The 17782-nt window shown below is 67.6% G+C and overlaps 3 protein-coding genes across 4 annotated transcripts; all 3 read right to left on the reverse strand.

Moving 5' to 3' along the window:
* Positions 1 to 328: 328 nt before the first annotated feature.
* On the reverse strand, positions 329 to 12989 carry LOC115617588 (inactive phospholipase C-like protein 2). Its single transcript, XM_030508300.1, has 6 exons — positions 12701 to 12989; positions 5509 to 7998; positions 5095 to 5298; positions 4528 to 4603; positions 3043 to 3152; positions 329 to 2820 (listed from the first exon to the last, which is right to left on the reverse strand). Exons 1-6 carry the CDS (start codon positions 12875 to 12877, stop codon positions 2635 to 2637), a joined length of 3243 nt encoding a protein of 1080 aa, XP_030364160.1. The 5' UTR covers positions 12878 to 12989; the 3' UTR covers positions 329 to 2634.
* HCRT (hypocretin neuropeptide precursor) lies at positions 479 to 1495 on the reverse strand. Its single transcript, XM_030509047.1, has 2 exons — positions 1475 to 1495; positions 479 to 955 (listed from the first exon to the last, which is right to left on the reverse strand). Exons 1-2 carry the CDS (start codon positions 1493 to 1495, stop codon positions 500 to 502), a joined length of 477 nt encoding a protein of 158 aa, XP_030364907.1. The 3' UTR covers positions 479 to 499.
* A 1172-nt stretch (positions 12990 to 14161) lies between the features above and the next one.
* Positions 14162 to 17610, reverse strand: GHDC (GH3 domain containing). 2 transcript variants are annotated; one of them, XM_030508311.1, is made up of 8 exons: positions 17324 to 17610; positions 17116 to 17246; positions 16439 to 17015; positions 16067 to 16250; positions 15902 to 15973; positions 15638 to 15771; positions 15391 to 15479; positions 14162 to 15145 (listed from the first exon to the last, which is right to left on the reverse strand). In XM_030508311.1, exons 1-8 carry the CDS (start codon positions 17532 to 17534, stop codon positions 14945 to 14947), a joined length of 1599 nt encoding a protein of 532 aa, XP_030364171.1. In that variant the 5' UTR covers positions 17535 to 17610; the 3' UTR covers positions 14162 to 14944. The 2 variants fall into 2 exon arrangements, with proteins under 2 accessions (XP_030364171.1, XP_030364170.1); XM_030508310.1 differs by having other exon boundaries at positions 14162 to 15479; positions 17324 to 17577.
* Positions 17611 to 17782: the final 172 nt, after the last annotated feature.

Consider the following 17782-nt stretch of genomic DNA (forward strand, 5'->3'; position numbering starts at 1 on the left):
TGGCAGGGACGGGGTGATGGGCGGGTGGTGGGGTGGGGATCAGGGACCTGTGCCCACGGGGCTCCCTAATGCTGTGGTGGGGATGGTCCAAGCCCTTATGGGGGCTTCACAAACACCCCTCCGCTCCCACGCAGCCTGGTTCCGGCCCTGTTCACCCCAGTTCTGGTCCTCCTGGGACCCAGCGGGGCCGGCACATGTCCCAGTGCAGGCACCACGGATGAGCCCACATCCAGGCACCACAGAGGAAGGCACCAGCCTCGCCGCCTGCCCTGGGCAGAGCTGTGCCCCCCCGCGTCCCCTCCCCAGAGAGAAAGCAGAGCCAGGTAACATCGGGCTACCATTTATTGTAAAAGGCCGGCGGTGCCTGCAGTGCCCTGAGCAGGCTGGGCCAGGCCAGGAGGAGGTATGTCAAAGTGCTATTTACACCGAGCTCCAGGCATGTGTCCCTGGGTCTGCCCCCCCATGGGTCCCTGCTCTGCTCCTGCTGCCCCCACCCCTCTCAATAAAAGCTCTTAGCAGCTCCCTGGGCCTGGCTCTTGGTCAGTGTCCCTGGCAAGTCCTTCCCTGAGTGTCCCTGGCACTCCCTGGGGCTGGCAGGGCTGGTGTCAGTGCCCCGCAGCATCAGCGCTGGCTGCGTTTCTGCGCCCATGGGGCAGCCCGATGCATCGTGGCAGGCAGTGCCAGGGCGCTCCCCACGCTTGCCCATGGTGAGGATGCCCGCAGCGTGGTTGCCAGAGCTGTGCAGCAGGCGGTAGAGCCGGCTCTGGAATGCCGGGGGGACACTCTTCCTCTTGCCCAGCGTGAGGATGCCGGCGGCATGGTTGCCCATGCCATGCAGGAGGTCATAGATGTGGCAGGAGCAGGTCTTCTGCCGGCAGCACTCAGGCAGACTGTGCCGGGCAGCAGCCAGGGAGCAGAGCAGGAGCAGGAGCAGGAGGCAGGCAGCTCGGTGGAGCTGCTGGAGCAATGGGCAGCGTTAGTGCAGGGCAGCTGCAGCGCTGCTGGGCAATGTGCCGTGCCCACCGGTGTCAGCCCCATCTGCCTTGGTCGCTGTGGCACTGCTGTGGGGTCCCAGCCCCACACCTGGGGCACGGCAGCACCATCCCACCCCCCCAGCCCCAGCACACATGGACCCCAACCACACTGTGACCAGCAGCCCGATGTGGGTGCCCTCACCAGCACAAGGCAGCCGCAGCAAACACCCTCCCCTTGCTGCTGAGTGCCATGTGATGAGCAGCCAGAGCACCCCACTTGGAGCCACATGCACTGTGCATCCAGATCCCTCCTGAGGAGCCCAAGCAGGGCTGAGCCCCCCGAGTGGCCACTGGCCACAGCCGGGGAGCCCTGGGGAGGAGCCGCATGCTCCCGACTTCCTGAGGAACCAGCCAGGCCCTCCTGCACCCCCAGTCCCACATCCCAACCTCCCCCCCATCACTGCCCTCCTGGCCCCACGGGCTGCAACACCCCACCCCACCTTGGTGTTGGGCACCTCCATCCTTCCTGGGGTCTTCAGGCAGCCGAGCAGCGCTGGGGCATGTCCTGCCGGGCAGCCGGGAGCACAGCTCCCTGTGTCACCGCCGCAGCCGCCGCTTTATAGGCCCCGGCACAATAGTGATGCCAAAAATACCGGCGGGGCCAGGCGGCTGTGGCCGGTCTCTGGGAGACACGGGCTGGTAGCCCGGAGACCGGCCAGGCCTTTCCCCTCATTTGCAGCTCCTCATTGTGCAGGTGCTTGGGGGCCGCCGTGCTGCCGGGGCGCCTGGCACTAATGAGGCTGTAATTGCCCACGGGCCGCATGGCCGGGCAGGCACAAAGGGGCTGAAGGGCAGCGCTGGGCTGGTCCTGACCATGGCAGCGCAAAGGTCCACTCCGCGGGTCCCCATTAGGCTAATTAGCTCCTGGACAAAGGGGTGCTGGGCAGCCGCACAGCTCCTTGACGTGGGGAGCCGTCACCCTGCGCACGGCTGGTGATGGGGGAGCAATGGTGCCACCCTTCATCCCCTTCGGTAACACCATCCCGTCTCAGCCCTGCACCACGCACCCGGAGGGAGCAGCAGGGCACCTCAGTGGGTCTCACACTCTTTATAATGCTCCACAACCCCGGTCCGACCCCAGACCACCCCCTGCCCGTTGCTTGTGCCGGTACCCCCTTGCCCCAGGGAATGAGCCCTGATGTTTCCCTGATGCCGGAAGCCACAGCTCCTGCCTGGGCCCGTCTTTGGGCTGGTGAAGGCAAAACCCATGGCCCTGCAGGGGGCAGAAGCCCAGCCCTTGGCTGCTGTTACAAGAGGGGTCTGGCACAGCAGGCTGGGGGTCCACACACACAGGCACCGGGGTGCCAGCATCCCCGCCAGCCCTGCGGCAAGGCAGTCACTCTGGAAGCGGATGGGGGGATGGATGAGGCCCTGGGAGCTCAGGCCAGGGAGAGAGCTGGAGCAGGAGCATCCCTCCGCAGCCTCCCCCTGGGCCCCACCGCAGCCCCTCGGCACGGCAGAGCGCAGCCCCACACATGCCCCTCCACGCGCAGAGCCCGCAGGTGGGCAGCTGCCTGTCCATGGGCAGGATGGGGCTCCCTGGTCCCGGTCCCTGCAGCCGAGGGGTGCTCAGTCCGGGCGCCCGAGCCCCAGGCCGGGGTCAGCAGGATGCCGTGTCGCCACCTCCTTCTGTCTCGGGGATGGGCTCCAACGGGGCGCGCAGCTGGGAGGGCTCCGGCGAGGCTGAGCCGTTCCTGCCGATGCCGCAGGACTGTCCCGCGTTGTGGATCTGCCACAGGTTGTCCAGCGCCTCGGCCTTGGCGTGCTTGAGGAGGTCAGCCTGGCCCTGCCGGGGAGAGGCCGTCACCGGGGCTGCCCCACTCGGGCTCCCCTGACCCCCGCTGTGGAGCACGGGCTGTCCCACCAGCCACCCCATGAGCAGGGCTCACTGGGTGCAGGCACCCCCTGGACCCCCTGAACGGGTCTGTGCCATTGCCATCGCTCCCGGAGCATCCTCGGGGTTCGGGTGAGCTGGGGGCTGTGGGGCCGCGCAGCCCTGGCCCCTCACCTTCAGGACTGTGATGTTCCAGGCGAAGCTCTCCAGCGCCTTCTGCAGCTTGCGGCCCCGCAGCCCCTCCTTGGCCTCGATGCGATGCAGCTCCTTGTGGAAGTCCATTCCTGCACACATGGGAGCAGTGCTGAACACGGACAGTGATGCCCTTCACCTGGCTCAGGGGTGCAGGATGGTGGCTCCCCATTGTCCCTGCAGCCTGAGCCCGCTCCGTGACAACAACGGCATGCTGATGGAGCCACCACCACTCTGGCACTGCGCTTGGCACAGGTGTTGGGTCCCGGAATGGCAGCAACTACCCCAGGCTCCTGCACGCCACGGCTCCCTGGGGGGCTCGGCGTGGGGCTGCCCCCGCCGTGCGCCACGTGATGTCCCCGTGAGCGGTGCCGCATTCACCGTCCTGACGCAGCACCGGCTCCGGGCCCACGCGAGGCTCCCACGCAGCCCGTTCACCCACGGGCTGTCAGTCACACACCCCTGCACCCCCCCAGCACCCACAGCCGGGCACTGCAGGGGCGAAAGGGGGGACAGGCAGCGCCTGGGCACGCGGATGGGGGTTGCAGCCCCCAAAGTGCTTGGGCAGAGGCAGAACCCCTCTGCCCCATGACACCTCCATCACAGCAGCAGGGTCCTGCAGCCAGAGCGGCACAGGAGCCCACCCAGCCCCGCACCCAGCCCCGCACCCAGCCCGTGCCCCCCCGGCTGCTCCCCCCAGCGTTGGCAGCGGTGGCAGAGCCCAGTGCCAAGAGCTCGGGGAGATTTCCGGCTGCGGCACAGGCAGGGAACAAACAGAGCTGCTGGCACCAAGGCTGGGACCGGCTCAGGGGGCAGCAGGGCTGGGTCCGGCTGGGGGTCCTGGGCAGGCCGGGGGGATGCTGGGACAGGCAGCGGCAGCACCTGCCTGTGTGGGTTCAGCCACGTGTCTTGGAAGTCGTAGCACCCAGTTGCCACTTCTACCATCAGCCCCGGTCTGTTATTTCTGGTGCTAATTATATTCCGGCGGTTGGCAGCTAATGACTCTTCCCCGCTTCCTCATCAGCCTCCTCCACTCACCTCCCTCTCCCCGCTCCCTCTCGCACAGCCCCTGCAGCCCACCCGCTCAGCACACCCTGCCCTGGCGTGGCCCCAAGCACCCCGGTGGCACCGGGCACCGCGCAGGCTCCCGCGCACTCCCTGCGCTGCCGGGACATGGGAAAACCACGGAGCCGGGCTCAGGGCCACCACAGCCAGAAACCCCTCTCCCATGGCCGGCTGCTCTGCCACTGCCCTCTGCCCCTGGCATGCCCCTACCCGGGGTGCAGACACGCACCTCATCCTCCACCACACGCTGCAAGCAGCAAGTGGACGTGTGGCCATACCTGTGCCCAGCTCCAGAGCCTGGTGCCAGACCCACCGAACTGAGCCCTGCACGGACCCCCCTGGGACGTGCCCAGGTCTGTGGCATGGAGCAGTGCCAGGGTTAGAGGTGCCCCCGGGACCCACCTGCCTGCTGTGCCTGGATGAGCTTGCCGTACACCGCGTCGGCCGACTCGATCAGTGTCCGGCTGGTCTGGATCATCTGGGGAGAGGGGTGGTGTGAGGAGCTGGGCAGAGCAGACGGGGAGAAGGGGCTCAGGCAGGGGCTGCCCCTCGCCCCAGCGCGGTGCCTGGCATCTGGCTCTCCTCACCCAGCCGTGCACAGCCGGGTACGGTGTGACCAGTGCCTGGCCGGCAACCGGGGCCCCCGCCAACACAAAGGAAGGAAGCAGCTCTGACTGCAGCTATTTATGGGGTTTCTCCCACCAGGCAGGACCACAGGACTCCCCATGAGCCAGCCCTGGCACAGGGTGCAGGGGACAGGGGCTGCTGGGTCCCAGGGCTCGTACCGAGCTGGGCCAGCCTGTGCCTCGACAAGGGTCCTCCATGGGCAGCCCCCAGCAGCCTCCCTCTGCACCGCAATGGGTGCAGCGAGTCGGGGTGCCCTGTCCCGGGCAGGGCGGTTGTCCTGGTGCCCCGGCCCTGTGGAGCATCCCCGTGAGGAGTCAAGCCCCGGCAGGACACGGCACTTACCGTCTCGTAGGCAGTGAGGACCTTGCGCAGCAGGTCCGGGATGGGGCCTTTGGCCTCCATGGGGGGGTACTTCTCTGCCAGGTTGAGGGTGACACTGGGTGAGCTGTCACTGTGCAGCAGCCATGCGGCCACTGTCAGGATGCACTGCTTCATGTTGGCGGCAGGCGTCAGACCACACAGCTCCTTGAAGGAGACCAGGGCATTCTGTGGGTAGAGACCAGCATCAGGGGCTCTGCCGGGGAGGGCCCCCAGGAGACCCCTCACTGGGAATGTCCCCATTCTCCTGGCTCTCTGCTCCAGATGAGGCTCCTCTCCTGCATCCCCCAGGAAGAAGGGGGACCCCTGTGCTCCCCACTGCTCACAGGCCAGCCCCATCCTCCCCTAGGTCCCCCGGTGCCTCTGCGTGGTCCATACCTGCACGTTCTCCCGCAGGTCGGTGGCCTCCCGCAGTGGCTGGGTGGCCGTCCGGAAGACTTCATCGATGGCCTTGATGCCGGTGGCCTTGGTGGAGGTGTACTCCCGCACCCGGCGGCCCCGGCGCCCCGACAGCCCCCGCCGGTGCCCCTTGCCCCCACCGCGGCGGTCGGTGATGGCCACGTGCACGAAGAGAGTGGCGTGGGGCAGGGGCTCCCCAGCGAGGGACTGGAGCGGGACGTGGCGGTAGCCGGGCTGCAGGCACTCGAAGGGGATGGTGTACTGGGCGATGAACTCATCCCCGATGTAGTCATCATCCAGCACAACGAAGCGCAGGACAGCCAGCTCTGGCAGGTTGATCTGGAACTCCAGGCTCTCGTCAAAGATGGGGTTGTCCCCGCTCTGCAGGGCCGTCTTAGTGCGGTGCTCGGCGCAGTCAGCCGGGATGCCGTGGATCTCAGCACAGACGTAGGGCTCCACCACCTCCCCCTTTGCCCCTGAGCCCTTGGGCTTGGGCAGGTTCTGCCCGCTGATGACCTTGAGGTGGAGAAGCTGTGCGGGCACCCCGGGCAAGGAGTCCTTGGCATTGGCACTGAAGTAGGAGACCTCCTCCCGCATGATGGCGGGGCGCAGGACATAGCCGCAGGCGCCGTTCTGCCGGAACCAGCCCGCGTTCAGGTCCATCATTAGCCCCGGCGTCTGGTAGTTCATGGCCACCATCTGGCAGCCACACTTCCAGAAGTCCTGCGGGTTCATGTTGCTGGCGTCGATGCGCATGGGGCTGGGGTAGATGCGGGACAGGAACCGCTTGTTGTAGCTCACCAGCTCGGCTGGGCACTCGTTGGTGAAGCGTCCCGCCTCCACCTCGCTGAAGGAGCACATCTCCCAGTACTGCTGCCTGCGCCGCGAGCTCTCAAAGTCCTGGAAGGGGACAGCCTGGCAGAGGCTCACCAGCTCCGAGAGCTCGCGGCTGAGGCGCAGGCGCCGGGGGCCACCCATGTCCGGCACCTCCCACTCCTCCTGTCCCAGCCGCCGCGCCAGCTCCCGGCCTTCCTCCTCATCCGACACCTCTCCCTCGCTGTCCTCGCAGCCAGGCGGCAGCTTCTTGCCTTTGATGAGGATGCGGCCCTTGAGCTGCTCCGGGGAGGGCAGGTAGGACGCAGCGGGGTTGGGGGGCTCCAGGTACAGCTTCTCGCCCAGCGTCTTGCGCAGGCACTGTGCAGCGAGGCGCTGCTGGGGCGCCGAGCACCGCACCACCAGGCAGAGGATGAGTGGGTAGGCAGAGGCGGTGAAGGCGTGTTGGTCGATCAGCCCCACCACGGCGCGGAAGGGCATGCAGGAGGCGGCCGAGGGGCTGGTGTAGACCACAGGTTCACCCTCGGGGCCGTCCCACAGCACCAGCTCGATGCTGCGGCAGCCCAAGCCCAGGACGCTGATGTAGCCGCTGATGTCTGAGCGGCCCCAGAAGTTGTCCTCCAGCAGGCAGGCGCTGTGGGCAGAGCTGATGTAGTAGTGGGAGAGCGGCTGCGCCATGTCCTGGCACACCTTGCGGTGCTGCGGGTCGAAGATGGAGCAGTCAGCGGAGAGCAGGTAGCGGGTGAAGCCATCGATGGCCAGGTAGCCCTTCTCCCGACCCTCCTTGGATGGCTCGTACTTGCCGACGATCTCCAAGCACTTTTCCTCCGTCACCCCCTCCATGCCCTGCTCCACCTCCAGGAACATCAGCAGGTCCTTCAGACCCAGGTACTCCTTGTTGCTGGAGAACTGCACCAGCAGGAAGAAGATCTCGGGGCGGGTGCAGAGCTCGCAGTACGCCTCCACGAAGAGGTCGCAGGCCACCTCCGCACCGGGACGCTCGCTGGCCTTCTGCAGCTCCTTGAACTTCAGCTCGATGGTGGAGGTCTTCATGCCGGGGTTGAGCGCCTTGATCAGCTGCACGGCGCGGGACACAGGGATGCGGCCAGACTTCTCCAGGTCGGCAAGGTCGAAGACAGAAGAGATCCAGGACGTCCGGAGACTGGGGTGGCCAGTCCCCGGCGCCTCGGGGGTGTGCTTCCCATAGGACACCAGGTATCGGAGCCCCATCACCCAGGCGCTCACCACATCGGCCGAGCTGGCCACCAGGTCCAGGGACTCGTAGTTGTCTCCGTAGATGATGGAGAAGGCGCACTCATCCGGGAACTGGTCGGAGAGGCCATTGCTGCGCAGGACAGGCGTCTTCTTGCCCACGCGCACCTCTTTGACCGACTTGATCTCAATCTTGGCCTTCTCCGAGTCCTTCTTGGAGGGCTCCCAGCGCACGGAGCGCATGTCAGCGTCCAGCATGAAGAAGCGGCTGTACATGCGCGAGTTGGAGCGCACCTTCTTCAGCTCGCAGCCCTCCAGCATGAAGGAGATGCAGGCGGCCGTGCTGTTGATCTTGCGGTCGTTGGGCATGGTGCTGAAGGACACTGTCTTCTTCTTCTGTGGCGCCCGCTGCCGGGACCCATCCTGCCAGGGTGGGAGAGGGGGCAGAGCCGTCAGGGACGGGGCAGGCAGCGTGTGCCCCACGACCACCCCAGCCCCAATGCACAGCACAGCATCTCAGGATGCCCCAGTGTGCCACAGTGGCACGTGAAGCCCAGTCTGCCCCAGTCCAACCCAATCCCTGGAGGCTGGGAGCCGGCTCCAGCCCTGGCCTCCCCCACAGCTCACTGCCTGGCTTATTTTAACTCTGCTTTCCTTCCTTCCTTCCTGCTCCCAGCCCTGAGCCGGATCCGTCCCCACTGCTCACTCACCCTCAGAGGCACGGCTGCACGCAGGCAGCCCAGCATGGTCCCCATCTCCCCGGCCTGGGGACACCGGAGCAAACCAGGCGCCTGGCAGGAGCAGCCCATGCCCACAGCAGCCCCATCGCCTCACTAGGGCTCACACCATGGCTCCTCACACCTTCCCCTGCACTCCAGGGACCAGCCACAGGCACCATGGCAGTGGGGTGCAAGGATGTGTGGGGTGCCCCGAGGTGATGCACTCACAGAGCTGCCCTGGGGAGCCCCGCCAGGCCCCCCACTTCATCTGCTGTAGAGTGCTGCAGGACAGTCATCACCAGCACCACTCGCTGTGGACAAGTGTGGCCCATGGCCCCATCCCACAGAGCTGGTGATGCTGCTGCCCGTACCCCCGCGCCAGCCCTGCTGCTCAGCAGGGAAGGGGGACCCTGCTGCCAAGGGGTTGGAGCGGGCAGGGGATGAGGGGGAACAGCAGGGCCGGGAGCATATTATGGGATGGATTTCATTAAGTAGCGCAGTAGGAAGAGATTTAATCCACTTCTTCAAGATTATGGTGAGTCACCTCTAATCCGGTGGTGTCTCCAGCAGGGGCAGGTCCTGCCCAGCCATCCAGGTTGGGAGCGATGGGGTGTCCCTCTCCAGCACCCCGAGAGCTTCACACAGGAGCGGGTGGGCAGCCTGGGTGAGCACGTCCCTGTGCCTGACCCCAAAGGGTCTGGCTCTGTCTCAGCCCCCAGCCCAAGGGCAATCGGGATGGGTCATGCAGGCATCCAGCCAGCTCCCCAGGGATGCCCGGGACACATCCCAGCAAAGGGGAAAACCAGCCCTAGCCCTTGGCCCCATGTTAGAGCCAGCTGTATCCTGGTCACACCATCAGCCAGCCCCATGGGGAAGGACTCCGGACACTTCCTGCGAACAGCATCCTGAGCACCCCATTGCTGGCAGCCCCATCACCCTCGAGGGGTGATGTGAGCACCAAGGGCGGCCCCATCCTGCGCTGCAGCTCCGGGACCTGCTGCCCGCCCCGGCACACCCCCCCGGGCGGCTCCGCACCGGGCCCACAGCCGAAAACAGGAAATCCATCCGGAAAGGAAACACGGGCGGGGGGACCGCTGCACCCAGCGCCAGGACCTGCCTCCTGCTGCACCCACTGCAGTGCAGTGGGTGAACACCCAACGTCCTCCCTGCAGCCCCCCGTCCTCCCAGCCTGGGAAGGGGAGCGGGTGCCTGGTGCAGTGCATTGGGCTTCTCACCCATACCTGGGCACCAGCAGGGAAAAGCCGCTGCTCCCAGGCAGCCCCTTACACAGGCAGGCTTTGACCCTGGGGATACCCCTCTAAATGCTCTGTGAGGCGCAGGCAGGAACAGCGCAGGCAACAGCGTTGCAGGCAGGAGCAATGCAGGCAGCAGCGGTGCAGGCAGCCAGGCCTCAGAGCACAAGGTGATACCAGCAGCAGGAGGCAGGAGGACGTGGCACCCATGGGAGCATGGAGCATCCCCGGTGACAGGGCAGGGCTCAGCAGGAGCAGTGCATCCCGCTCACTGTGCCACTGCCACACACATCCTGGCTCTGCGGCACTGACCACGATGCTAACGGCAAGTGTGGGCATCCAGGTGGGCACAGAGGGCATGTCTCAACCAGGCTGCCTGCGCCCTGCCCGGCTCTGCAGCATGTGCTGAGCACCTCTTCAACCAATTACCTCCTGCAATTAGTGCCCAGGCAAGTGCAGCAGCCCTCATCTCAGCCGCCACGTGATGGCCGTTGTCACTGGCCAAGCAGCCCGCTCCCAAGCACAGGGATGGGAAGACCCCCCCTTCCCTGCTGCATGTCCCCCCACACAGCAGCTCGTGACAGGAGGAGACAGAGGAACCGAAAGCCTTTGGGGCTGTGGTGTCTCAGCCTGACCATGGTTTGCTGCCCAGTCAAGAGAGCAGGATCCATTTCCCAGCCATGGGGCGTGCGGTGGGGACATGTTTCCCCCGGGGGACAGAGCTGCTCCCCAGCCTGGCCATGACACAGCTCACCCACAGCCAGCTTCCCCAGGTCCCAGTTCTTCCCACTGCCCCCTTTCTGGGCTGGGGTGCAGGCGGCAGCAGCCGGCAGCACCGGAGCGGAGGCAGTGGGAGGCCAGGCACAGCCAGGGCTTTTCTACCATCGTCTGTTCCCTGCCAAGAAGAAAGCGAGTGACACATCCACTCCCCGCCGCACCAGCTGCCGCTACTCAGTAGGGGCCGTGGAGCCGGAGCCCGGCACAGAGGGACCGCACAGCTCCTGGGGCTGGTGCGGGATGGGGAGGGGGCACAGGGGGCAGGACAGCGGGGCGCTGGGGAAGGGTTACCCCCTGTAGCGGGGTGGAACTGATCCAGTATTCCCCAGTCCCTCTCCTGCATCCTCGCAGCTCACCAGAGCTCCAGCCCCCTCCACTTCCAGCCTGGGAAGAAAGCAGGGAGCAGGTCCTATAGCCAGGGCATGGGGATGCTGCATGGGAGCAGCTCTGCCGCCTGGCACAGCCAGTGCCAGGCTCCCCCTGCCCCAGCACAGCCGCTGATTCTCACTTTCAGATTCACTCCTCCAGCCTGTTCTGGAAATCCCAAAAAATAACAGAACCGTCAGCTCTTCCCACACGTGCCTCCACTCCATCAGGCAGCCCCTGCCCTGCCTGCAGCTCGTCTGTGCCCATCGCTCCAAGCTCCTGGCACCGGGCCCCCTCCCTGCTCCACAGCCCCTGCACTGGCACCGCGGCTGAGCTGGTGCAACCCCTGACTCCCACCCACCACCGTGTGATGCTGCCGCAGACCCCACAGCGCAGGAACAGCCTCAGCGTCCCGCAGGGGCTTGGGCTTGGGCAGCTGCTCCCCAGGTCCTGCTGGGGCTGGTTGGGGCCCAGACCTGCTGGGGGTCCCCAAAGACCCCCTCCCCATCTGCTGTGCAGGGCTGGTCCAAGCTGCTCCCCCATACACAGAGGGGTCACAGCCAGAGGGGCTGGCAGAGGACACACTCTGTCCCCTGCCCTTGCTGCGCTGGGGAAGCAGCAGGACCACTGCCTCCAAACAGGTGGGGGCAGGAGGAGCACGGTGTGGACCCTCCAGCTCCAGGGCAGGATCAGGCCCCGGATGGGCTCGGAGATGCCTGATGGATCAGCAGATGCTGGGAACACTGTCCGGGTTTGACCTCCTGCAGCAGCGCTGGCCCTGGGCCACCCAACCTTCACGTGAGGCCAAATCCCGCGGTGACGCACGGCAGTGACGGGGATGTGCCCAGCCCGGGAGCAAGCGAGAGCTTCACCTCCAGCCTGCAGCACCCACGGCTGGTTCCTGGGCAGGAAGCAGCAGTGTGCGGCCCCGGGAGGAGGGGGAGACCCTGGGCAGGTCCCCAAGGAAACCGGGCACAGACCCACACCGGCACGGGCCTCTGGCTGCACGGAAGCACCAGGAGGTCTTTCCAGTGTGACCATGTGGGGCACAGCCCAGCTGGGACACAGGGTCCCTCCAGGCGCCCTGAGGAGGCGCCCAAAGAACCAGGTCCCAGGGGGCAGAAGACCGGGGCTGTGCCGGCCCCACGGGAACAGCCCCCACACTGGGTATTAATAGCACCGGAGCAATCCCAGCTTAAAATAGGCTGCCAGGAGTGGGGAGGCGGGTCCCAGGCGGACAAGACCTATTGTGTCAGCGAGCACTGCCGGCAGAAGCACAATTAGAGGGGTTCATTTAGGAAAACACACATGTGGCCCACTGCCCACCAGACTCCCAGAGACCCTCCAGGGCCCACAGCCCCTGCCCAGCCGTGGCACAGCTCCGGGGAGGTGTCTGGAGCAGGTCGGGAGCTGGCCAGGCTGGGCCCAGGGCTCAGCACCTTAGCAGGATGGGAAAGCAGAAGGTGCTCAGGAGCAAGGCTCAGGCACCTCCTCACCAGCGCCCATGGGTGCCCTGAGCGGGACAGGCGATGCTGCGGTGCAGCAGGAGCAGCATGGCCATGCGGCGACCCGTGGGCTCAGCAGCGGCTGTACAGGATGACCCGCGGCCACGCAGAGACAGGCCTGGTCCCGCAGCATATGGAGCCCGAGCCAGGCTTTGCCCTTGGGGACCCGGGGTGCCGGGCAGGGCGAGGGGACGTGGAGCAGCCCTGGCACGAACAGCGCCGGTGAGCCCGGTGCCGCGGGCGGGGGCAACCCCCGGGCACCGATCCGGGGCTGCGGCTCCACAAACCCGCCCAGCCGGGCACGGCGGGAGCCGGATGGGGGGGCGGCGGGCACGGGCAGCACCGTGGGCAGGCAGGGCCGGTGCCCGCGGGTCCGGGGCCCGCAGCACCCCCGGGGGCACGGCTCGGTGCCCCGAGCGCTGCGCAGGTGCCGGCGGCGCCGGTGCCGGGGGACGGTGGAGCCCGGCGCGGGGATGGGCGGGAGGGGCCGGCGCGGGGCTCTCACCTTCATGATGCTGGCCCGGGGCGCGGCGGGCGCGGGGCTCCGCTCCGCCGAGTCCTCGCGGCTGCTGCTGCCCGAGCCCGACCCGGGGCTCCCGCCGCCGCCGCGGGGCCCGTTGGGCAGCGGCGGGGCGGGGCGGGGCGAGCCCGGCGGCGGGGCGCCCCGGGGCCCCTCCGCCATCCCCCGCGGCCTCAGGGCAGCGGCCGCCGCGGGGCCCCGGGCGCCCCCGGAGCCTGCGCCCGCCGCCGCCGCCGCTGCGGGCTCAGTGGCGGAGCGGGCGGGAGGCGGCGCGGCCGGGAGGAGGGGACGGGCCGGGGGCGGGGACGCGGACGGGGACGGCGCGGCCCCCCCCCCGCCCCGGGCTGCAGCGGCGGGGAGCGGGGATGGGGCACCGGGGACCGAGCATCCCTCCCCGGCCTCCGCCCAGCACCGCAGCGCTCGGGCCCGGCGGCCGCCCCATCCCGGTGGGACCGCGGCCAAGCCCGCACCCTGCAGCCGGGCACCCACAGCAAGCCCGCACCCCGCAACCTCGCTACCTGCAGCCTGCACCCGAAACACGCTGCACCCTGCAGCCGGCACCCAGGACACACTGCACCCCACAGCCTGGCACTCATATTGATCTTGCACCTTGCACCCTGCAGCCCTGTACCCAAACCCAGCCTGCAGCCCCCAGCAGGGTCAGTGCCTCGGGCACCCGGTGAAGCCCGGGCCCAGCACAGCTCTGCCAGGCAGGGTTCGAGGCTTTTCGCGGGGGCCGGGTCCCTGCGGGGCCTCCAGGATGGTCTGTGCTGACCCTGGATGCCAGCTCCTGCATGGGGAGCGTGGCACAGGCAGCAGGACCAGCACCCCTGGGCTCTCCGGGTTGGATGCTGTCCCACAGGTCTCTGCTGGCTCAGGGCTGCCCAGGAATCCCCCATAGCCCCTCCATGCCCGGCTTCACCTCCCACCTCTATCCAGCCACCACCCACCCGCTCCCCACGAAACCACCACTAAACCCACTAAACCCGTTCCCTGTCAGTGCCAGGCACACCCGATGCCGAAAGCCCAGCACCGGTGTCCCCATGGCCCCGGACACAGCCCCTTCCGGGGACCCCCCAGCCACAGGCATCACTTCTCCCCTAATTTCAGCAGGAATTTTGTTCCAGGCTTTCCAGCAGGGCTGGCAGGAGGGGGCTGAGCCCTGTTTCCATCCCTGTTGGAGGTTCTGGCTGCACCTGAGGGCTGCTTTGTCTGGACTTTATTCAAGACTTTGTCTTCTGCCAATGCCCTGACTTCCCCCCTGGCAGCAGCTGCCTGCACAGCGGGCTCCAAGCACATCAACCCTGAGAGCAGGAGGGGACAGGACCAGTGCCACGAACAGCCCAACTCCCAGAGCCCCAGGCAGCAGCTGAACTGGTTAAATATTCATGGCTGCCCCTTCCCCAGGACCCCCGAGGAAACAACAGCAACTTCTCAACCACCAGAGCAGAGACAGGGCTGTTGTCAAGCAACCTCTTTAATGAGGATTAAAGAGCATAGTATACAAAATTCAATCCCAGAGCACTGCCCTTCATTCGTTTCTGAGAGATAATCCTCCTTCATTTTGCTTCTGATTTTTTAAACATTAAAAGCAGCCCTTGCTGGAGCTTATTCTTCCCTAAACCAGCGGACGTGCGCTGGAGCCCGGTGCAGGGGCCAGCCAGGACCTGCCACCACCCCACAGTGTCCCTGCCGGGGGACAGAATGCCACAAGGCCCCGGAGCTCAGCACAGGGATGAGCCGAGTTCCCCTGTTGACCCGAGGCTCCGCTGCTCCTCCTGCTCCCAGGGAGGATTCCACTGTCCTCCCGCAGGCTACGACAGCCATGGTGTCCCCACTCTGCTGCGGGTGCTGCCAAGGCACTGAGCAGAGCGGGGTGAGCGGTGGCCGCTGGCAGCAGAACCCAACTGCCCCGTGATGCTCACAAGCACCCCCAGCTTCAGCCCATGCCCAATACAGCCCAGTAAAGGGTCAGGTCTGCTGGTGGGTGCCCAGGGCTGGCCTGAGCTGTGCTGCACATCCTGCTCCATCCCTGCAGGCAGCACTGACCCGGTTACCCACCGGTGCCCGCTGTCACCACGGAGCAGGGGCAGGGTCATGCTCGCTGGCTCCATCTGCTCTGCTCAGCCAAACCCCCTGGGGCTGGGCACCCTCAGCCCCGCTCCTCCCTGTGGGGTGTGCGCACGGTGAACCCCAGGAGCAGGAGGGCTGTGGGACCCCTGGGCTGCCCTAGGAGATGACGGAGCTCTGAATGAGCTGCAGCAGCCGCTCCTCCTGCAGGACCCTGGGCATGGGGACGGGCTTGCCCAGTGCCTCCCGCAGCCGGGCAAAAGCCCCGGCGCCCACCATGTGCAGGCGCAGGGGCCCGATGCTGCCCTTGAAGCGGAAGGACTTATAGATGGGGAAATCCTCCTGGAGACACTGGTCCAGCTGCAAGAAGAGGACAGGCTGCCCATGCTGGGCTGTCCCAGTGGGGCAGCGTCACCCCTCACCGTGCCCAGGGCCCCGGTGGTGGCTGCAGCCCCCAAGGCAGCCCCCACAGTGAAGCACCGCAGCCATGCAGAGGCTGCTGGGTCAGAACCACGGTGCCTGGCTGCAGCCACCGCGCTGCCTCGCTGGGCTGGCAGGGTGCAGGCAGCAGGACCTGCCCCAGAGCAGAGCCCGTGTCCTCTCACCTTGTAGCGCTGCCCCTCCGACAGGTCCCGCAGGCCCCGCAGCTCCACAAACACCTCGTAGTGGGGGGCACAGGCCCCCGAAGAGGCGCCTGTGGCAGCACCACGAGCACGTTAAAGCCGCCTGCAGCTCCCAGCCCCGGTGGGCACAGCAACCCAGGGCTGAGCACGGCACAGGGGGGCTGGCAGAGCCCCGGGCAGCACCAGCTGCAGTTTTGGGGGCACTCGGGCAGCTCGCAGGGGCACTCACCCAGCAGGGCACTCTCCACGCAGACGTAGTCGACCAGGCGAGCGCCCGGCCACATGCCCACGGCGCGGCACAGGCTCTGGCAGAACCGCTCCTCGGGGATGCTCTCGCCCCGCACACTCAGAGCCTGGCTCTCCCTGCGGCACGGGGGAACGGGGTGGGTGCTCCATGCCAGGAGCAACACAGGCACTGTCCCATCCAGACCCTGCCGTGGCACAAGGCCCCACACACAACCTCCCCAAGGTGAGGGGTTTGGGATGTCCTCACCTGCGCACGGGCTCCACCACGGGACACTGCTTGTGGAAGCCGGTCACCCTCAGCACCTCCCCAGCGTGGCACCTGCGTGGGGAGCAGCAGTGTGAGGGAGGCAGTGCCCAGTGCATGGGGCTGGGGTGTGCAGCCCCCCGGACTCCCGCAGCACCGAGGAGGCACCTGTACTCTCCTGGCCGGGCCGTCAGGACCAGCCCGTACTCGCGTCCCTCCCAGAGCTCGCCCAGCAACACCGTCCGCGGCTCCTCCTCGGCCGGAGAGGGCAGGAACTCGCAGAAAGCCCAGTCAGGGCACAGTAGGAATCGTGGCGCTGGCTCCTCCGGCCACAGGTTCACACCCAGCAGCGCTGGGCATAGGCACATGTCACTGAGAGACCCCCTGTCCCTGCCCATGCAGCCTCAGCCCCTCCGAGGGGGAACTTCTCATCCGATGCCAGGGAGGGATGCGGCACAGAGATGCACCCGCATCTCTGGGGCAGCGGTTCCCGGTGCACGAGGGCAGGCTGTGGGGACAGCCCCACAGGGGGGCACTCACCTCCTGCTGCACGGTAGAAGGGGCAGTAGAAGGGCAGTCCCTTGCACTCGGCCTGGCGGAGGACGTCGCAGTAGAGCTGCTCCGCACCATGCGCTGTCCCCACCACCACCACCTCCAGCTGCGGCCACAGGCGCTGCACGATGCCCTCAAAGCCGCGGGCGCACTCAGCGCGCAGCTCAGCCGCCCGGGTGGCATTGGGGGTCAGCAGCGCCTGCAGCTGCACCCGCAGCCCCTCGGGCAGCCCGGGCTGTGGCCGCAGCGTGCCCAGCGCCAGGTCCTGCGCCAGCTCGGGCCAGCCGGAGCGCAGGGCCGCCAGCGCGTCCAGCAGCTCTGCGGGCAGCGCGGCCTCCAGCACATGCAGCGCACGCTGCTGCAGCGCGAACAGCAGCTGCACCCGCAGCGCCGCGGCCCGGGAGGGAATGGAGCCCGCCGCGGCCGGGGTGCAGTACAGCGAGGGCAGGGGCCAGCCCGCCGGCACGCAGCGGTGGTGGGGTGCCCAGCACAGCAGCGCCGTGCCCTGGGGGGCCAGCGCTCGCGGGAAGGCGGCGTGGAGGGTGTCCAGGTAGAGCAGGGATCCCTGCGTGGGGAGAGGCAGGGGTCAGGCAGAACAGACCTCTCAGGGGTTCAGGCCCCATGAGAGGACCCTCTGCTCCCGTCCCTGCCCCATCACCCCGTACCTGGAGCGGGGGGTCGGTGCCCCAGCAGCAGCGGAGCAGAGCCCAGGGGCGCAGCGGCGGGACCTGCCCCCCCGGTGCCCCATCAGCACAGCGCTGCCCCACGGGGTGACGCTCCCGGAAATCCTCCGAGCCTGCCGGGAGACGCGCGGGGTAAGCGGGACCCCCGGGACCCCCACAACCGTCCCCCGCCCCGACGCCCGCCCCTCACCGCGGGCCGTGCCGGGGGGCAGCAGCCGCCGCAGCCGCCGCTCCTGGCTGAGCCGCACGTCGGTGCCCAACAGCTCCAACCGCCGCCGGTACCGGGCCCCGGCGCGGCGCAGCGCGGAACGGGACAGGCGGTGCCACAGCGCGGGGACGGCGGCCACGACCGCGACAACGACCATGACCGCGACCGCGGCCGCCGCCACCGCCGGCAGCATCCCGGGGCGCGACCGCCGCCCCCAGCAGCGACTCGCGCACCGGGACACCCCTACCGGGGTTATTCCGCCTCCGGCAGAAATGACGGTGAATGACCGCGACCGGCAGCTCCGCCCGGTTTTATTTTCGTTTCCTCCCTTCTGCAAAACACCCGGCGCGGCTCCGCCTGCCCCAAGTAAATCGCGATTAAATCCCGAGTGCAACCCCCTCCCCTCCCCCCGCCCCGGCAAGAGCCAGCGCCTTCCTTAAC

This window comes from Strigops habroptila, chromosome 19, assembly GCF_004027225.2.
Source record: "Strigops habroptila isolate Jane chromosome 19, bStrHab1.2.pri, whole genome shotgun sequence".
Lineage (NCBI taxonomy): Eukaryota > Metazoa > Chordata > Aves > Psittaciformes > Psittacidae > Strigops > Strigops habroptila.

Coding starts and splice junctions, on each gene's coding strand:
- GHDC (XM_030508310.1), bottom strand. CDS start 17,534: ATGCTGCCGGCGGTGGCGGCGGCCGCGGTCGCGGTCATGGTCGTTGTC. Junction 15,974..16,066: donor GCCCGGCCAGGAGAGTACAG/GTGCCTCCTCGG, acceptor CTCCCCACGCAG/GTGCCACGCTGGGGAGGTGC. Junction 15,772..15,901: donor GTGGTGGAGCCCGTGCGCAG/GTGAGGACATCC, acceptor CCCGTGCCGCAG/GGAGAGCCAGGCTCTGAGTG.
- HCRT (XM_030509047.1), bottom strand. CDS start 1,495: ATGGAGGTGCCCAACACCAAG. Junction 956..1,474: donor TGGAGGTGCCCAACACCAAG/GTGGGGTGGGGT, acceptor TTGCTCCAGCAG/CTCCACCGAGCTGCCTGCCT.
- LOC115617588 (XM_030508300.1), bottom strand. CDS start 12,877: ATGGCGGAGGGGCCCCGGGGCGCCCCGCCGCCGGGCTCGCCCCGCCCC. Junction 7,999..12,700: donor CCCGGGCCAGCATCATGAAG/GTGAGAGCCCCG, acceptor CCACCCTGGCAG/GATGGGTCCCGGCAGCGGGC. Junction 4,604..5,094: donor TCCTCACTGCCTACGAGACG/GTAAGTGCCGTG, acceptor CCCTCTCCCCAG/ATGATCCAGACCAGCCGGAC.